The sequence below is a fragment of the Sinocyclocheilus rhinocerous genome, unplaced genomic scaffold, assembly GCF_001515625.1.
Source record: "Sinocyclocheilus rhinocerous isolate Xijiao unplaced genomic scaffold, SAMN03320098_v1.1 scaffold1084, whole genome shotgun sequence".
Taxonomy (NCBI): domain Eukaryota; kingdom Metazoa; phylum Chordata; class Actinopteri; order Cypriniformes; family Cyprinidae; genus Sinocyclocheilus; species Sinocyclocheilus rhinocerous.
In genome coordinates this window covers 557,515-577,581 of record NW_015656001.1, presented here as the reverse complement: position 1 = coordinate 577,581, position 20,067 = coordinate 557,515, and the positions used below count along the sequence as shown (strand labels likewise).

Here is a 20,067-nt window from a genome sequence, read left to right as displayed (position 1 = left end):
CTCTGGAGACACAGTGCACAGATATTGTGTACATACTGTACAGAGTACAATTGTGTCTCAAGCGTTTGAACGTGCAATATTCTGTGCTGCCTCAGCACTAATTTCATATTATTATCGTGAATGTGAACAATCACTCGGACGTGTGTCTGTGGTAACATGCTGCAGTAAATAGTTCAAGACGAGCTGGGAGCTCAGTTTACATTCAGAGGAGGAATCTCTGCACAAAATACATGAGAATGAATTTCCCTAAAGAGCTGCAGTGCACAGTGTGTCCGTGTCAAACACATAGTTCAACTCAAGCTTATGATGTGAGTGAATATAGTGCTTCTGCTTTGAGATGTTCTATACTTGATGTGAATTAAACTTAGTGTACTAGAAATGTATCATGAAAACAAAAAGAGGAATATATTTTTATGCCTGTAGGGTTTTATTCTTGTTGTTTTTTTATTTTTATTGAAATTTTTTTTAATGTTTAATACAGAATTGTTGGTGGTGCAGTTTCACTTTGATGGTAGCTTTTGTGTTCCAGGATGTTTGAAATAATATATGAGCAGCCGGAGCTCAATTGCTATAGCAATGTTCCTGAAAACAATTGCGATAAAAGCCAACCGTCACCTGTTAAACCGACGGACTGAAATCCAGATCTCTGATTACCTAGCCCTTTGTCATTCTGATGCGATTAGGAGAATCTTGGCACTTTGCTGTGTATTCATTGATTTGAGTGATTCTCCTTTTTTCATTTAACACACAAGCGAGATAACCGTGAGTTTGATTTGTTTCTAAATATGTTTGTATCTAAGTATCTCCAATATTTCTGACCTGATGTACAAAACACCCATTTAAATGAGTTGAAATTGTGTTCAAGTGTACCTGAAAAGATGTTAATAGTGTAAAGGGTGTTTTAGGTGCTGTACACAATGGACCTCCGTCTGTGCTACACTGTCGTTGGGTAGTTTGAGCCGTACTCCGGTGTTCTGCTCTCCATTCACATAGAAGGGTCACAGTTACACTATCAGTGCATCATTTAATGGATTATGGATTAAATATTTCTTGTTATTTTGTATGTTTAGTGTGATACACAGGTCAAATGTAGTAAACCAAATAATTTTAAAATGTATTAAATTATTTAAAACAAAATGCTGTTGTGCTATTTCTCTGAGGCAATGATTTTCTTCAAGGGCTTTTAATTGCTTTGAATAAATGCATGACCGAGTCACCAATTTATTTTATACCGGTGGTTCTCAACTGGTATGTTTAAGGTTTGTTCTAAAAGGGTTGCGGACAGGGGGAAGAACAATGCTAAATTGTGCTAAATGCTAAAGCAAAACTTTGGAGAGTCAGTGCTCAGAACTCACTTTTGACAGTGAATTTTTCTCTTGGGAAAGATATTCATTTTGGTCTTTGAATTGACACGGCATGACACTGCAAATCTGGTCATCATAAGGTTGTTTCTATATGTAAAATGAACAAAGTATTAATTTTGAGTACAGAAATGACTACATAACTAGGCTACATGTTCAGTCGACTGTTACATTGTATGCTAAGTGCTCAATGTGTTGTCAATTGAACGTACAGTATACACGCTAGGCCAAATGTGCTTTATAAATCTTATAGTTAGTACTTATTACAGTAAAATCAAATATTCTGTCAGGCTAACAGGATGTGTTTTTGTGTGAAGTGAACATAATTTTTTTGTCATTTTGACATTTCTGAATATTTGTGTACACTACACTAACATTTTGTGTCATGGATGAGTGTATAGTGGTGAATGGAAGACTACTTTTTGTTTATTTTTTTAATATATATGTATATATATATATAGAGAGAGAGAGAGACTGATTACAGTAGTCCAATTTACAGTCACTCTGCTAATATAACAGTGCATAAATATCTTAATACAAATACAAATATCTTTATCTTAATACATTATACTTATTCTAATATATTTATTCTATTATTATACTACTATTATACTTACAAAAATTACAATTACACATTACCCATTCCTTATAAATATCTTAATACAAATGCAAATATCCTAAAACTTAACACAAACATCTAGAACAAAGTATAAATATAAATAATATTTAAGGTGCCAGGTGCTATCAGGACACAAGACACCAAGGCCAAAGTGGAGGGATGGAAAGGCCACTAACAACAGAGTGGCCGTGACGGAGTTGTTTTTGTTGCTCTCCATGTCTTACTCCACGACCTGAAACAACAACATAAATCAGTGTCATTAATCTAAGTATATTATTACATTTTGAGTAAATTTGACTGATTATATGAACAAAACATTTAGCAAATCATAGACTCTAATGGTAGTACCATAAGCCAGTCATGGAGCTGCATCTCTTCCAGGATGAGTCTCCGCTGCGGATCAGGCTGCAGACAATCGTGGATCATCTGGCAGCATTCTGTCCAAAAAGATGAGAGAGATGTCTGATCATTAACCAATACAGTATGTTACACCTTTTATATTTAGATTTCAAATGGTATACTTTCATATTTAGAATTCAATTTGTCCAGCTTTGTTCTTTGATGAAGATCTCACCTTGTGACAGGTCAGGGTCCGACCAGTCGTTCTTACTGATCCTGTGCAGGTCTTTCTCGTCTGGATAATACCCGCACACCATCACGAACAGCAGCATCCCCAATGACCAAACTGTCGCCGGCTTTGCGTGGTACTTGCCGTCAAAATCAAACTCCGGTGGACAGAACATGTCTGTGCCTAAAGGGAAGAAATTTTGATATTGAATTCATTTCGAAGACATTTACAGCAGGAGTTAAACAACCCGCTAGCAAATCATCAAGCATACCATTGAAGGCCATGTAGGCGGAGTCCTTCATGAGTGTGCCGCACCCGAAGTCGATCAACTTGACCTCCCACGTGTCCGGGTTCACCAGGAGGTTCTCCAATTTAATATCTCGGTGGAAGACGCCGCGCTCACAGCAAGTGTTAGCAGCATGAATGACCTGCCACATAACATGTCTTGCCATCTTCTCATCGAGCCTTTGTCGGAGCTTCACTAAATTAAACACGCTCATGCAGGGCATGGGCCGCTTCAAGTCCATTACGTAGTGGTCCGGGTCGTCCTGCCAGTCCAGGAGTTTGATTATCTGCGGGACGCTGGGGCACTTATTGGCCATGAGTGTCAGGCCGATCTCTAAGGGGAGGCGTCTGGGATGACCAGGCTAAAAGAAAGAATATATGATGCTTAGATGGAGGTGTTTTCTCAGATTAACATGAATATGAGATGTTAGAAACGGGAAACAGTGACTGAGAAGCAATAATATAAAGAGCGCAGGCTACTTACAACTCTGATATATGGCGTATTTGGTGTCTTGTCAGCAATTTTCACAGCCACCTGATCAACAAAACAAAGAACTAACAGTTAGCATGTGCACAGAGATCAGTCCAGTCATGAATACTGAATGGAAAGTTTTGTAAGTAAAAAAGGAGTAAGTAAACAAATGAAACCTTCAGGCCATCCTCGCATCGAGTTCCTGCATGCACACAGCCGTAGCCTCCTTCACCCAGCTTGTGACCGAATTCATATCTCCAGAAAATGTGGCCTATTAAAAGATAAACAAATGTTAAACTTCTCATATGTAATTACATTTTTGTTACTTATTCTCATTTATTTATTATTCTTACTGTGGTCTGGCTCCTCCGCTTCATCTTCAGTGGAGCTCACTGGAGTTTTGACGTCCTGAGGTTGGAGGACGTCCTGTTCCAGCTGTTCCTCAGGAGCAGGGAGGACTTCAGAGACTGGAGCTTCTCCAAGATCATGAATCTCTACAATTTGCTGTAGAGAAGTCTGATCTAAAGAGGGGAATACCAATAACATTAATTAAATCAGATAAATAATAGGAATGAAATATCGCATATTCAAATTAGAATGGTTCTTCATTTAGGGAACGTTTGAAAAATGGGAATGCGAGAATGTGTGTATTGTTTTAGATTATGGCAGTAAATTTACCCTTGTCCAGCTCTTCCACTTTGTCAACTTCAGAGGAACTAATTGGAGTGTGGACGTCCTGATGTTGGAGGACGTCCTGCTCCAGCTGTTCCTCTACAGCTTCATGAAGACCATAGATCTCTACAATGGGGATGAGCTGTAGAGAAGTCTGATCTAAAGTGGGGAATACCAATAATATGAATAAAATATTGCATACTTAAATTACAGTAAAGTTCACTTTTGAGCAAATAAATAAATAAATAAATAATCTCCAAATAAAGTAAAATGATTTGTTTTACTGGGAAAGTGAGAATTGGATTATGGCAGTAAATGTACCCCTGTCCAGCTCTTCCACTTTGTCAACTTCAGAGGAACTAACTGGAGTGTGGACATCCTGATGTTGGAGGACGTCCTGCTCCAGCTGTTCCTCTACAGCAGGGAGGACTTCAGAGGCTGGAGCTTCTTGATGATCATGGATCTCTACAATAGGGATGTGTTGTAGAGAAATCTGATCTAAAGAGGGAATATTAATAACAAAAATTTATCATTTTACTATTTTTTTTAGGCTTCATTTTAAATTTAAGGTTTTATTAGTTTTGTTGTGTGTTTTTGTCATTTTTATTAGTTATTGTTTTGTTTTTAATACATAGTTAATATTCATTTATATTTCAGATTTAGTTTGAGTTATTTTAGTACACGAAGTTAAACTAAATTAAAATAAAAAATGTTGCTTTGACAACTAGTTGAAATGATTTTACTGTTTTAAAATATTTTATTTAATTTCAGCTTACGTTTCTATAATTCAAAGTAACGAAAATTATTTTTATGGTTTTAGTTAACTGTAAACAGGCTAAAAATCTTTACATTAATTTCATGTGGGATCTTTAACTGTCCCTCTAATATGTTTGGTGTGATAATGTAAGCAGTATCTGGGCCATTGATTTTTTTGTTGTTGTAGGCCTACACGAGAACAACAGAAGTTTCCCTAAAGAATTTCCAAACTTTTATCATCATACGTATTTTTACCATCAGTAAGAGTCAGAAACGATCCCGCCTCACTCTGGTTCACTTTCTCTGCTTTAGCCACGTTGTATGTTCCTCTTTGGCTGAAAAAGTGAAGAAGGCGACATCTCCAAAACCTCTTCTTCTTTTTCTCTTGTTTCCCTGCCTCCTTTCTCCCTTCATCTATCACATCAGCACCAGCAGGCGTCTCATCGAGCCGATGAGGAGGGTTTTCCGCCGGGATGGGCGGGAATTTGAGCGGCACACAGGGTTGGGGTTCGTGTGCATGCTCCACTTTAAAAGTAAAAAAATGAATGGTAGATGCCTGCTTCTGCTTTACCATATCCAGTGAAATCAAGCAGATCATTCCAGACTGGGCATCTTCCATAAACAGTCGGAGAAAGAATGACCTTCATCCCGGAGGAATTTCTCTTCTCATCTAATCTCAGAATCTCCGAAAGTCTCATCTCTTCTCTGTTTGTTAGACACACAGCAGTTTCAGCGACGCCTGAGAGCACTTGTCCTGTAAAAACACTGCTTGTCAGTCTGACACACACACACACTCCCAGCTGTGAGACAGCACAGTACAGATCACAAAGCCCCTGAACTCAGACATCAAAACATCTGCTAACATGAAAATGTCTCCTACACCGAGCCACTTAAGGCAAAGAGTAGGTAAGGTTTAAAAGCAAAGCATAGAAAAGCAATGTTTGTTTATAACACCTTCTTTTTCTCGTTTCCCTGCCTCCTTTCTCCCTTCATCTATCACATCAGCACCAGCAGGCGTCTCATCGAGCCGATGAGGAGGGTTTTCCGCCGGGATGGGCGGGAATTTGAGCGGCACACAGGGTTGGGGTTCGTGTGCACGCTCCACTTTCAACGCTTTCTGTAGTCGTGAAAACAGTACCATGATAACACAGTTTTTTTTTCACTCTGAAAACAGACTACTCCGAAACTTCTACCAACAAAATGAGCTAGTGAGTTCCAAGCCTTTAAATACTGACACGTGACACGTTCTAATTCTTTCGTGACGTATTTTAGTGTTCATTTTTGGTTTATTTCATGAGTTCTGAACTCAAGTAATAAAAGGGTACAAAATAAAAATTAGCCGAAATAAATAAATAAATAACAAATGTTCATATTTTACACAATGACGTGTTGTTTATTTGCCCCTTGTACGCCCTCTGCTGGAGTGCATGGATACGACACACACCTGCACATTCTTATTTTATGAAATGTTTTCCTTTAAACACGAGCAACAGTAATTTTGAGAAAGAGTAAGTTCAATGATTGTAAACCAAAGCTAAGATCCAACAAGATTTGAATGTGCTGAATTTATTATAAATAAGCGATTGTCGTCAAGATTAGCGAAAGACGCTGAATACCCTTTTGAGAACTCTTAAAGATCAAAACGTATATTATTAAGATCTGTTTCATCAGTGATTTAACTTTCGATTCACTTTCGTTCTTACAGTTGACACATGAGAAGGCAATGAAACAATGTGAAACTAAATAAATTGTTGATTTATTTGGTTGTAATTTTAGCAGAAGCAAGTCAGAGTACAAACTAAAAATTAGGCTATAAAGATGGCATTATTTTATAGATTTCCAAAAAATTATAAACATGATCATGCAATAACATTAATTTTACCTTTTTTTTTTTTTTTACCTTTTACACAACTTCACATATTTATTTAAAATCACAAGTGGTGGCTACATCAACACAAATAAAGATAAAAAATGTAAGCCTCTTTTTAAATGAAGCTTGATAGTTTATTCCACAAAGTGTACAGTAATCTTCATCTCAGCTTCCTGTCCATTCAGATCAGTAGTACATGTACTACTGTTCTATAATATTAGCAAAATAATAATTGATTGATTTAACTTGATGTTGCTTTTGTCTTATGTCTTGTCATTTTTATTTTCTCTTTCTTATTCAGTTGTAGTTCACCTACAAAGCAGTTTATGAGACTCCACCTAAAATTCGGAAAAAATTGTAGAAAATTTCTGAAACTTCACACTATTCTGGGCCTATATACAATATGCAGAAATATGTTCCTTTATTTATAACACTAGTTGCTATTCTGAAAAAATGCTATAAAATAACAAACATTTGAAAGCACTTGCATGATGATTTTTGCATGAATGTTTATGACTAATATAAAAAATCTGCAACTACAATGGAAGTCTATGGACAAGTTAGATAAACATGCTCAGCTCCTCCCAATCTCAACATGCTAAACGGTGAGATTTTAAACCAGAATATTTTGCATGAGCAGTAAAAACAGTAATTTTACATTTCATTCTCATTTACATTTAGTGTGAGTATAAGCATAATACCACAGATATATATATATAAAAAGTATAATATAATACATAAATTAACTATTAAGTTCATCCATAGCATCTGTTATGCACATGAACAAAAGTTGAAGATGGCATTGTTCATCTGAATGAATAGAGATCTGCTGTGATATATAAATGTGATTAATTTGTTATATGGGTTTTTTCACTGAAATAAGCTGTGTTGTATGTCATACAGGTTTGGAAGGATATGTGGTTGAGTAAATGATGACAGAATTGTAATTTTTGTGTCAGCTATCCTATTAAGTAAGAATCTTTAAACCACGTCTTGAGTTTTACCTTTGGCCTGCAGCAGGAAGTTGAGGCAACAGTAATGGAGAAGACGACGATCAGAGCATCACATACCATCAATACAATAAGAGTCACACCCTGAGTGAATATTAGAGGCAGGAGGATTATGAACTAAAACTCATTTTTGCATTAGCTCGAATTATTTGTCTTGAGGAAATTGTACTAAAGTTCAACTAGGTTGATATAAACAGCATAAAGGAGAGATTAGTATTAAGTATAACTAAATAATTGGTAACTGATGCATTTAATACCAACCAACATAAATGCAAGTGCTCTTCTGGAGTAAGTGATTTTTGCAGATCTCATGTATTTCAAGCAGGAAGTCTGTATACTTACATCATTCGCAAACCCATGAAATGGGATGGAGAAAATAGATGCTATAGCATTGAGGTAGTTTAGAGATTGTGAGGCTCTGATCTGAAATGAGAAAGGCTCTTTAGGTAAATCAAAAATGTATAAAATATAATTTATTGTATTCTGATATTATTCTCATTCAAATAAAATGAAATGTAAAATACTTAAGAGATTCAGACAAACCCATCGTATGGTACGTTTGTGTGCAGCTAACACCGTCAAAGATCCAATTAAAACTGACTGCAGTGAAGAAAATATATTGTTTAAACATTTGCTCAATGCACAATATTGCTCTGATACTGAAATAAAAGACTTGCAATGATAGAAGCCCACAAAATGTAAAATAACCCTTTCCAGATTGTTAAGGCAAACATCGTTATGCCTAATACTATTTCCAAACCCTGTAAAATATAAAACAAGATGGTGAACATTTCCTCATTACCCCAAAATTAATATTAGCAGAAAAAAATCTTGAAGTGGGACAGTTCGCTTTACCCCGACGACCTGTGGTCTGATCTGCAGGAATTTAGACACCACATACTGGTCAAATGACATGACTTAATAACATGCTTTTCTCTTTACTGTCAGCCACAGAGAAATCAAACACAAAAGAAACCATGGTTGCAACTGTCACCGTTTACACTGGAGCTGAAAATCTGGATTTACTTGATTTATGTTGCTCAGGTCCTACATGGAAAGCTCTCTCTCTCTATATATATATTTAATTGTAATAGGGGGACAAGCGACACTACTGTTTTCTAATACAAAGCTTGGAAAGATCATGTTTGTTTGATCTGCCAGTCACAATGCATAAGATCTAAAGGTCTAAACTAAGGTTGTATTAGTAATTTAATTTTTATTCCACAAAATGCACAATAAGTAATAGGCTAGTATCTTCCTCCAACTTTGCTAATTCAGATTAGCAGTAGGACTATGAAAGATTTGTTTTACAATCTGAGGAAAATAATCAATATATTACGAGATTACTTTACATTTATGTTGCTCTTGTCTTAGGTCTTGTCATTTTCATTTTCTATTTCTTTTCAAGTTGTAGCCTAATCTAGGAAAGAAGCAGTTTATGAGACTCCACATCCCAAGTATCCTACTATTTATGCATGTTTCTGCTGCTATTGGTGGCAGTGATCAGTGGCTCTGTCGCCTCACAGCAAGAAGGCCTCCTCTATCCGTCCGTGTGTGTTTACTAAACTCCACCTGATGCCGCGGTTTCTCTCACATGACATGCAGCGGCAAGTATTTCCAACATTCCAATATAATCATATATACACAGGATTACAGTTGGAAAGATGTTTTGTTTCCGAATGCTCAAAGTAAAGATACAGTGTCAATTGAATTATCCAAACTTCAATATTTAACATAGCCTATCTGTAAAAAACAACTGCGTCCAATATGATTTACGTGCTAAATCCAGGAGAGACTCCAGATCAATATGTGGGCTATAGGTAGGTATATGCATTTTTTCAAAAACGCTTTAGAAAACTGAGTCGGGCCGAGTACCAAAACAAACTTGTAGCCAATCAGCAGTAAAGGGCATGTCTACTCATGATGTGGAGGACCAAGGAGCGGAAGGCCTGCGATCGGACGCCGAGGTTGCTTTGTTTCTTCTCAATAGGTGAGTAACACTGTGTCTACACCGGACGCGACAATTGTTGCGCCGCACCGCAACAGCTAAAGTCTGTCTACACTGGACGCGATAAAGCGACCGTTGAAAATCATTTGAAATTTGTGTCAATACGTCATAAATAGAACGCAGCAGCAGTTTTCTGTCTGGGATTTGTCGTGTTGCGCTGCGCCGCATCCAGTGTACACAGCATCACTGATTATAATGAGTTCTATAGTATGTTGTTGCGCTGCGCCGCTTGCGTCCGGTGTTGACACAGTGTAACATTGGTTTTGCTTTGTTTCCCAGAACTAATCGTTGCCTTGATTGCGTACGTATGTGTGGGGCGGAGCTATCAAAATAGGGGCGAGACCCTTTTGGGGAAGGGGCGTGTTTGTTTTGGTGATTTGAAATATCAACATTGGCTAACAGAAATTACTTACCCCACCTTTAAGACTGGTGTTACCTGAACCTCACAGCACACTGCTGTGTTTTCCATGAGACATTTGAGCATTTCCAGCATCCCCGTGACTCAACAAGAGGTTTGGAAAATGGATGGATAGATGTTTCTGAAACATCTGGGATGTGTAGCCTACTATAGCATACAGTATGCAGCATTATGTTTCTTTTTATAACACTGGTCCTATCTGCTATTTTGATTAAATGTCATAAAATACCAAACACTTGAATGAGCTGGCAGAGACAATGTTTTATGATGACTAATATCTTATATTGTATTTACACACATACATCTAATAATTATAGTAAAAAGTAATGCGTTTAACATTACAATATTAAATACAATATAATCTCTAATGTTAGTTTCTGTGACGTGTCGATTATAACAGAATTTCAAACTCAAATTTAAGGTTATAAAAACAATGGGGAAAAAAAGCGTTTACAGTTGTGAACTTGTGCACTTATAAAGGATGCTTATGAGGTAACACAAATGAATGCTGAAAATATGGAACTGTCACATTGTTTTAAGAGTGTGTCTTTGGAAATTATAAATTATATCCAGAAAGTAAGGAGCTTGAAAAATGCAACTGATTTCTTCAACAGGCTAGAAATGGCCTCTTAATTACCTAATAGTTCACTGAAGGTGCAGAAGGACATGGATTGTAGCTTGGTGGAGGTTCAGAAAGACCTGGATCATAACTTAGTGGAGGGGCAGAAGACTTGCATCATAGTTTGGTGGAGGTACTGAAGGACTTTGATCAAAGATTGGTGGAGGTGCAGAAGGACTTGGATCATCGTTTGGTGGCGGTGCTGAAGAACTTGGGTTGTAGTTTGCTGGATGTGTAGGATATGGATAGTATTTTGGTGGAGGTGCAAGAGGACTTGGATGGTATTTTGGTGGAGGCTCTAAAGGACTCGGATCATAATTTGGTGGAGGTGCAAAAGGGCCTGATTGCACAATATTGTTGTCAGTCATATAAGGCACATCTCGGTTTATGTAACTGACTGCAACATGTCTTGACTTGAAAGAGACAGAGAACACAACAAAAATAGAACATCATTATTGTGTTGCATTCATTATTGCTTGTAAATCTAAAGGGGATGTAGTGACACCTAGTGCCAGTTAATTAACTAATCAGAATGGATAGGCAAATGAGGTTGCTTCTGTCAAAAATGCAGTCAAATAATCATAAGGATGAAATATAAAAAGTGCCTCTTTCTGTGTGAATGAAAGTGCTAATATGTAAATCTAATATACAATTATTTCTGCATTTCCACATTTAGAAATAAATTATTATAAAATTGATTGTAGTTAACTTAATTTTGAAATAAACACCCTCTTATATCATGGTTGAATCAGTTGCTTCTTATGAGTATAAAACAATCATTAAATGAAACTGTTTTTATGTCAGACTGCTTTTGTGAGTTTTTGTAAGCTCATCTGATTCACTGAAAAAAATATCTTTCAAAAGAAGAGCTAAGGCTGACTTTGCTTTATCCTATGTCTTAACAAGGCTTATAATATATAGTGAGCATGAACATATGGACTACATTTATGGTGCTTTTTTTTTCATTTTACAGAGTGAAAGAGCCCGTCCTCATTCATCTTCATTATGTGTTCCACAGAAGAAAAGTAGTGGTTTGGAATGGCATGAGGGCAAGTAAATAATGACAAAAGTATATATATTTTTTCAGTTTTAAGTAAGATCTTTGAACTGAATCTTTTTACCTTCATCCTGCAGCAGTCACAGGAAGACGAGGCAACTATAACAGAGATGATGAAGACCAGAGCATCACAGAAAACCAAGAGAATTAGTGTCACACCCTGAGTGAGTACACAGACAGTAGACATTATAACCTAAAACACATTTTATTATTAGTTATAAATATTTATCTTTAAGAAGCTGACAGAAACTGCACATGAGTGATATAAATGTTATAAAGGACATATTAGTGTGGAGCTTAAATAGGCTACAATTAAAACAATGTTTATAGTTGATAGTATTAGCACTTTGTATGGTTAGAATGTAAGTTTTGCAGATATGTTTTAATTTTGTAAGAATGAAAGCAGGACATCTATACAGACACTTACATCACTGTCAAGACAGTGAAGTGGGATGGAGATAGCAGCTGCTATGGCATTGAAACAGTTTAGAAATTGTGAGATTCTGACCTGAAATGGGAACAATGGGGAAAATGTAATGCATTATAATCTAATAAAAAGTAAAATAATTTTTATTAGATATTCAGACTAACCCGACATGTGTTATGTGTACATGCGGCTGACACCGTCACAGATCCGGTTAAAATCGACTGCAGTGAAGATAATGAATATTATTCAGCATATGTTCATTGCACAATGCTGTTATGATGTTGACATTAAATACTTACAATTAAACATGGCCAGAGGAGATATAAAAATCCTGTCCAGATTGTTAAGATTAACATTGTTATACCTGTTGATATTTCCAAAACCTGTAAGATATAAAACAAGACAGCATCTGTTTCCTCATTTCCCCTCAAATCAAAATGAAAAATTCAAGTGTTTCAGTTTGTTTTACCCCCAGAATCTTTGGCCTGATCTTCAGGAATTTAGACACCACACGCTGGTCAAAAGGTGACACTGACTGCTGCAGAAAGCTGGTCACATCATCACGTCTAGGCATCTTTAAATGCACTGAAAGAAATATGTGTTGGGATGGGAACTGTAAGAAACTAATGTTTTCAGTTAAAAACTCTGATGTACTTATGTACTCTGTTATCAGTTCCAATTTTTTAACCCTACAGAAGTTAAAAGCATGCTTTTCTCTTTACTATCAACCAAGAAGAAGAGGAACCAAATGTTTCTGTGCACATTGTCATGGCAGAAAATCAGGATTTACTGGAAGAGTTGTTTAGACAAAAAAGTAAGCAAAGTAAGCAAACAGTGTTGGCAGTGACAGCTGATTTAGATTTACAGTTTTTTTTTCAAGGAGATGTCACAATTTTCTGGTGGTCCAAGCAAAGTTTGGAATGAAGATGTTCACTTGACCCTGCCAGTCACAACACAAGATCTGCATGAACTTACAAAACAACCATCTACTCAGTATATTTTTGCAATAACCACAGTGAGTACACATTGAACACATAAAGAGGATTTATACATGATAGTTTGCAATAGTATTTAGTTCTAACTGCTTATTCCAGCTTTTACCTAACCCACAAACACAGACAGTAGCAGAATTCTTACACTAAGTAATAATTTTTCAGCTCCCAAATTAAAATCCATGTAGTATGTGAAGATATGGTACTTATGAATAATTATTGATCAACTATGTGTCAGGAGTCATTTTCATTTTGTTTTTCCTAGTAAGAAGTCTTGTAGCTCAGACTGAAAGACTCCGCCTCCACAAAATATGAAGAGAACTATTCTTAAACGGCACACTGTTTTAAGATGTAAACATTGCATTATACTTATTATACATTATACTTGTTGATCTTAAGGCTTTTAGAGTCACAAGGGTCAACTCAAAAGATTTTAAAAGCAGTATTTGTTTATTATTTGTTATGAGCATGACACAAGGAAGCAAGGATCATCAAGTTTATCGTTATCAATCTGCCATGTCAGGATGGCCGAGTGGTCATGGTGCCAGACTCAACTGATGCTAAGATCCAACGTTGGGACATCTGGTCCTCTGTAAGGAAGTCGAGGGTTCGAATCCCACTTCTGACACAATGTTTTTGCAGTGACAGGACTAGACGTACCAGCTTTAGTTTAGAATGTAAGTAAATGATAGGGCCATTTTCAACATCAAGATGTGTAAGACCAATGTGAAAAGTGTCTCAGACAGTCCTACACCCTCTGTTCCAGTCTGTTGAGGAGCATATTGTGGTCACAAGTATCAAATGCAGCACTGAGATCTAGCAATACAAATACTAGTATCAGCATTTAGGTGAATATTATATTATTAAAATTGGGGAAGTCGTGGCCTAATGGTTAGAGAGTCAGACTCGTAACCCAAAGGTTGTGAGTTCGAGTCTCAGGTCTAGCAGGAATTGTAGGTGGGGGGAGTGAATGTACAGCGCTCTCTCCCACCTTTAATACCACGACTGAGGTGCCCTGGAGCAAAGCACTGAACCCTCAACTGCTCCCTGGGTGCCGCAGCATAAATGGCTGTCCACTGCTCGGTGTGCGTGTTCACTGCTGTGTGTGTGCAGAGCACTAATTCCTAGTATGGGTAACCATACTTGGCCACACATCACTTTTCTTTTTTTAAAAAAATTATTAATCAGTGATGTCTCTGTGCTGTAATTTGTTTGGAAACCAGACCGGAAGTTGTCATTGCCAATTGCCATTGCCAATTGTGATAGGTCTATAGATGTTCAAAACTGAGTTATCCAGCTTGCTCTTCTTTAGAAGAGGCCTAACAACTCCTTGGATAAATGCCAGAATGGAGTGAGTTATTTACTTTTTCTAGGTCAGATTCCAGACAACTAAACACACTTTTAAAGAAGGATGTGGCTAGAGTGTTAAGACAGAAGGTGGACATTTTAAGGTGGTGCATGGTTCCATGCAGTGTTTATTGTCAGTTGCCTCAAAGTTAGCCATAGTGACTACAATAATCAGTGACATAAGTGGTTATGCATAGTTATATACAAATATACTAATATCAGTTCCAATTCATTAACCATACAGAAGTTAAAAGCATGCTTTTCTTTTTACTGTCAACCAAGAGGAAGAGGAAGCAAATGTCACTGTGCACATTCTCACAGCTGAAAATCAGGATTTACTGGAAGAGTTGCTCAGACGACACATCACAAGGTACACAAACAGTATTGGCAAAGACAGCTGATTTAGATTTCAGGGTTTTTTTTCAATGCAACTTAAAAGTACAACCTAAAGATAATGACACCGGAGATTTTCTGCTGGTCCAAAGAAAGTTTGGAATTTAAGATGTTCACTTGACCCTGCCAGTCACAACACAAGATCTGGATGATCATATAAAACAGCCATCTACTCAGTATATTTCTGCAATAACCACACTGAGTACACAATGATCAAATAAAGAGGATTTATATACAATAGTTTGCAATGGTATTATTTGCAATACTAGCTGCTTATTCTAGCTTTTACCTAACCCACAAACACGGAGAGAGAGAGAGAGAGAGAGAGAGAGAGAGAGAGAGAGAGAGAGAGAATGTTAAATGTGCAGAATACTTACACTGTGTAACAAATTTTCAGCCCCCAGCTTAAAATCCGTTCAGATTAATAGTATGTGAAGATGTGAAATGAATCATTATTGATGGTGTGTTTATCTGGAGTCATTTTCATTTTGTTTTTCAATTTGTTTTCCTAGTAAGAAGTCATGCTGCTCACAAGACTCCACCTCCACAAAATATGAAGAGAATGATTCTTAAACATCACATGTAAACATTGGGTGAATTCCAGTTATACAAATAGGATTTTATAGGATAGGAACAAATATCCTAACTGCTGGACTTTTTTTTGAAGAGACTTGATGATATTGAGGCATTTTGAGTCAAAAGGGTCAACTCAAAAAAGTTAGCATGGCACATTATGCAAATGAGTAAGCAATGATCATGTGTATTGCTGTCCTACGACAGTGTCAGAAAAGCCAAGTGGTTAAGGCGTCAAACTGTGAGATTTCTGGTGATGTGGGTTCAGTTGCAACTTCTGACAAGGTTTTTGGAGTGACAGGACTAGAGGTCCCAGCTTCAGTATCAGAATAAATAATTAACAAATGATTAATAAATAAGTAAGTGATAAATAAGTGATTCAACATCATAATGTAAATGTATTTTTTTAACATCAAATCAATGTAAAATCTGTTCACTGTAATAGTTTTGCTTGTTAAAATACAATACAGGGAGCCTAACTTAAATGCCTTTATTTCAATTCTAATAATAACAAATAATTAAATAATTAAATGTTGGAATAAAATCACAGAAAAATGTCATGTGACATTATGTTAAAAGACGGTCATCAACTACTGTAGCCCATATGAAAGGATAATGCATGCAGAGAACTTCTCAACCACTAGGGGGTGTTGCAGTACAAGGATAGAAATGCATTCTCAGTTGGCTTGGCATCAGTTACAGTACGTGAAATGTCTGGTGAATAAATAAATAAATAAATAATCGAGTCTATATCAGCCATAACGTGAAACAAAAAAAAATACTATTTTATTTAAAATATTAAAATATTTAAAAATTACAATCTGTCTTTTTCAGATGTCTTTCTTTTGTCTTTTGTCTTTTTCAAAGCTTTTTTCATAATCAGTGATATTAGTAGTCATGCATAGCTGTGCCTAAAAGTTTTTTTTTTTTAAATAAAACAAAACTTTTATCTATTACTCCATCAATAACGATAAATAAAGAAATACATTGTCATATACTTTAGGACAAGAACACTTTAGCATTTGAGGCTTGTTTTGTTCAGTCCTCATTTGCCACAACAAAGGACCAATTTAGAAAGAATTGTTGACAAAAATAAATAGTGACTAGTTACAACTACGATATGCAATATGATAGACCTTTATTAGGCATTAAAAAATTATTCAGTGGGGAACTAAAGTAAAACTGATGCAACAGAAAATATTGACTTCAAGTTCAAAACTACAATATACTATGAGACGTTTAGGGTCTGCAAACAGTTTGAGTTAATGTTTGAGAACGTTAGAGCACCTAAAATAAAATATATATAAATATAAACAATATGTATAGATATAAACATTTTCTTAGGCTATAAGTAGCAATATGTGTTATTTGTCATCCATTTTATTATTGCAGGGTTTGCACATACTTAGCACATACATAGGACTAGCAACTACTAGGATGAAATTTAAATAATGATCTGATTAGCATAATGCAATAACGTTTTTAAATGAAAGTTATTATAAACTTTCTATATTGTGTCTCTGGGTTTGCTAGGAGTCAAGGTAGTGGTCAGTCTGTAAAGGTTAACGACCCCTGCTGTACAACAATTGTCTGCTTGGGCTGTTGAGAGGCTGGATAGTTCTTGACATCCCTTTTTTTTTACTGTTATCTCTCTCATTCTACAACACATTAGGCTTAAAAACCCCCATAATGCGTCTTTCAAAACTTTCAGTTTTCCACACACTCATCCTCACCGCGAGTTCGTCCTTTTCCCTAGTGGATTTTGCAGGCCAACCAATAATCGATCAACTCTTCCGCTCCTCATTAATATGCATATACTAGCGTCGTTCCGGCGACGTGATTGGCTAGAAAAAAAGCCGGTCGCTCGAGAGTGAGCGGATGAAATCACCTGTCAATCTCCAAAAGGGCGGGATTTGCCGAACCCAGATATATGTAAAAATACCATTCACACGCTCTCAGTGGCTGTGACACGAGCGAAGGGGCTTTTCGAAATATCATATTCAAATCAGTGTCCGGCGAGGGACGGAAGAAGTGCACAGTTTGAACAAATGGAGGAAGATAGCGCCGAACAGATGAAACCCCTCCTAACCACAGTAAGCATAAAGTTATTTGTTGTTGTTGTCTCTTCAGATTGGAGTTGTTGCGGGAGCCTGGAGCGTTTCTGCCCGCGTTCATTTCAAAGAAAGGAAAGGTACGGGGATGAGGGAAATGGATGTGGACTGGCTTAAAGCATCACTTCCTCTGGGTTGTTATCGACCCAGGAGCATCCACGTCTTAGTGCACTTCGTAGGTGTTTGTTTTGAGATTGTATGGCTGTGGAAATGTACTTTCATTGTTTTGGGGTGAGCACGCTTCTGCCAGGAAGTGTCGTTTAGATCATTGCGTCACAATAACGGTGAAAGACGAGCGCAGTAGACTATCAATCTCTCTCTCTGGCACGAAACATACACGTTATAACTTTTGTTTAATGTTTTATTGTCTTTCCTCAAAAGAATGTTCCTTTTTGATAAAATATATGAACATTAAAGCAAGAGTTTGGTGTTTATTCTGTCTTCATGTATTTCGTTTTTAGCTGAGATGATTTGCTGTTTGAAAACAGAAACTGTGTCCACAGTTTGTAACTGTTAACGTTACCATTATATTTTCCTTTTTAAAATTACGTTCTATTCTATAATTTTAAATAAATAAGTCATAATGACATCCTTTCAGGATATGAACACTTGATATTGAAGTCTCATTTTCATCACTTATTTTTGTGAGTGGGAGACTATCTTAAAATGTCAGATTAGTTAACATGAATTTGTATAGGCCTAGTAAACAATTGATTATTTTCTCTCTCTTGCTATTATTATTTACATAAGTATGTATGAGTAAGTGTGCCCTTTCCTCTGTCCCTCTCTTTCATTCCTCAGAAGCTTAATTTCCATGTAGTCATAACGACTTCAGTAAATATTTCCTTCCCTTAACAAATCATTTGCGCTGTCAATAGATACTAACAGCCTTAATGTGCTTTCAGTGCGTGTGTATATTTACATACGAACAGTACTATCATCTACAAGTAACAATAATCGTAACAACTATTGAGTAAAGATATCGTATGAATATTGTTCATTTAATATATGCTTACACTTTTCTTTTGAGTAAGTGCATAGTAAGCTTGTAAATTCAGTAGAAACGTTTTAAATGGAAAACTAAATAACACTAAGCAGTGGCTGACAGTCTGTGTCTCATAATAACATCCAAAATGCAATGGATTTGACTAATCATCAATACATAGCAGAAACAGACATCGGACGGCTAAGATAGTATTACATTCAGAGCATCGGGTGTGTTTGTATGATATTTTGCTGGATTTGCAACATTTGAGATCATGCAAAGGATGAATTCATTTTTTTATTTTATAATTGTTTTATTTACATTCAAGTTAGCAGGGTGAATATTGTTACTTTTGATTTATCTTTTCAAAGCAGAACATAAGGGCTTGTGTTTTCATATAAACAGTAACCTGTGGGTCATTGCTATGCTGTTTCCCCCCCCTACAGACAGTGCATTACAGATACAGAGGTACAGTGTGGTTAATATTATCAAAACCTCAAGATAACACTCTCTGTCTTGCTACTTGCTACTCTCTTTCCACAATTGCCAGTTTGTTTTTGAAAGCTTATTTTTGCCATGGAATAGAAAATACAAAAGGTAATTCTGAGAAAGAAAGAATTTTGAGATATAAACTCACAATTGTGAGATATAAACTAAGAATTGTGGAATATAAATGTGCAATTCTGAGAAGAAATGTCAGTATTGTGAAATAAAATCATAATTGCGAGAAAAGAAGTCAGGATTTTTACCTTTATTTTTTATTTATTTATTTATTTTTTTTATACAAAAAAAAAAACTGAATTGTGAGATGTAAACTCAGACTTCTAAGGAAAAAAGTCAGAATTGTGTGATATAAATTTCAAGTTCTGAGTGGAAAAAGTCATAATTGTTACATATAAACTCGCAATTCTGAAAAAAGTCAGAATTCTGAGTTAAAACGTCACAGATACCATTTTTATTTATTTTTATTCTATTTTTATTCCATGGCAAAATAAGCTTTCATACATGTTGGTGCAGGTACACTGACAAAATGGTGTAGAAAGTTGTTAGTAGTGTTGTCAAAAGACCCGGTACTTTGATACCAAGTCAGTACTAAAAAAATGAAAACGTTACGGTACCAGGTTTTTTTAAGTACCGGTGGTACCGAGTACCCGGTCAACCCGGTTCTTGATGCGCTATCCGAAAGGTGTGCAGATGCGCTCTCTTCATAAAAGCACTGAGACATGGTGACCTCAAAATGAGGAAACGCATCAAACTAACAAAACACTTTAAAGACAGACACCCGGATCAAATGAAAGAGTTCAAGCATGTAAGTTTAATTTTAATTTTTAATATTTAGATCTTCTCAGTGTTTACCATACATTGATTTATTTGTGGCGCCCTCCACAATATCAAAACTCACTGCCACAAATAGATTTTCCAAAAGGCTTTGACTTCGTTGAATAAACATGAGCACTGCACGTGTCAAAGTTGAAACCCGGTGTGGGTGTTTTTATATCACTGTATTTCTGAAGGAAACGACTG

At 36.3% G+C, this 20,067-nt stretch overlaps 2 protein-coding genes across 2 annotated transcripts in view; one reads left to right on the top strand and one right to left on the bottom strand.

The window, feature by feature from the left end:
• Positions 1–10,750: 10,750 nt before the first annotated feature.
• Positions 10,751–12,716, bottom strand: LOC107719151 (uncharacterized). The gene is made up of 6 exons (XM_016526519.1): positions 12,612–12,716; positions 12,442–12,525; positions 12,307–12,363; positions 12,143–12,223; positions 11,780–11,875; positions 10,751–11,071 (listed from the first exon to the last, which is right to left on the bottom strand). Exons 1-6 carry the CDS (start codon positions 12,714–12,716, stop codon positions 10,751–10,753), a joined length of 744 nt encoding a protein of 247 aa, XP_016382005.1.
• A 4,680-nt stretch (positions 12,717–17,396) lies between these two features.
• The window catches only part of LOC107719126 (sodium bicarbonate cotransporter 3), a 54,786-nt gene continuing 52,115 nt past the window's right edge, over positions 17,397–20,067 (top strand). Inside the window, exon 1 of the mRNA XM_016526476.1 lies at positions 17,397–17,540. Within this exon, the coding sequence (XP_016381962.1) occupies positions 17,496–17,540 (45 nt within the window). The 5' untranslated portion in view covers positions 17,397–17,495. The remainder of the gene's footprint in view (positions 17,541–20,067) is intronic.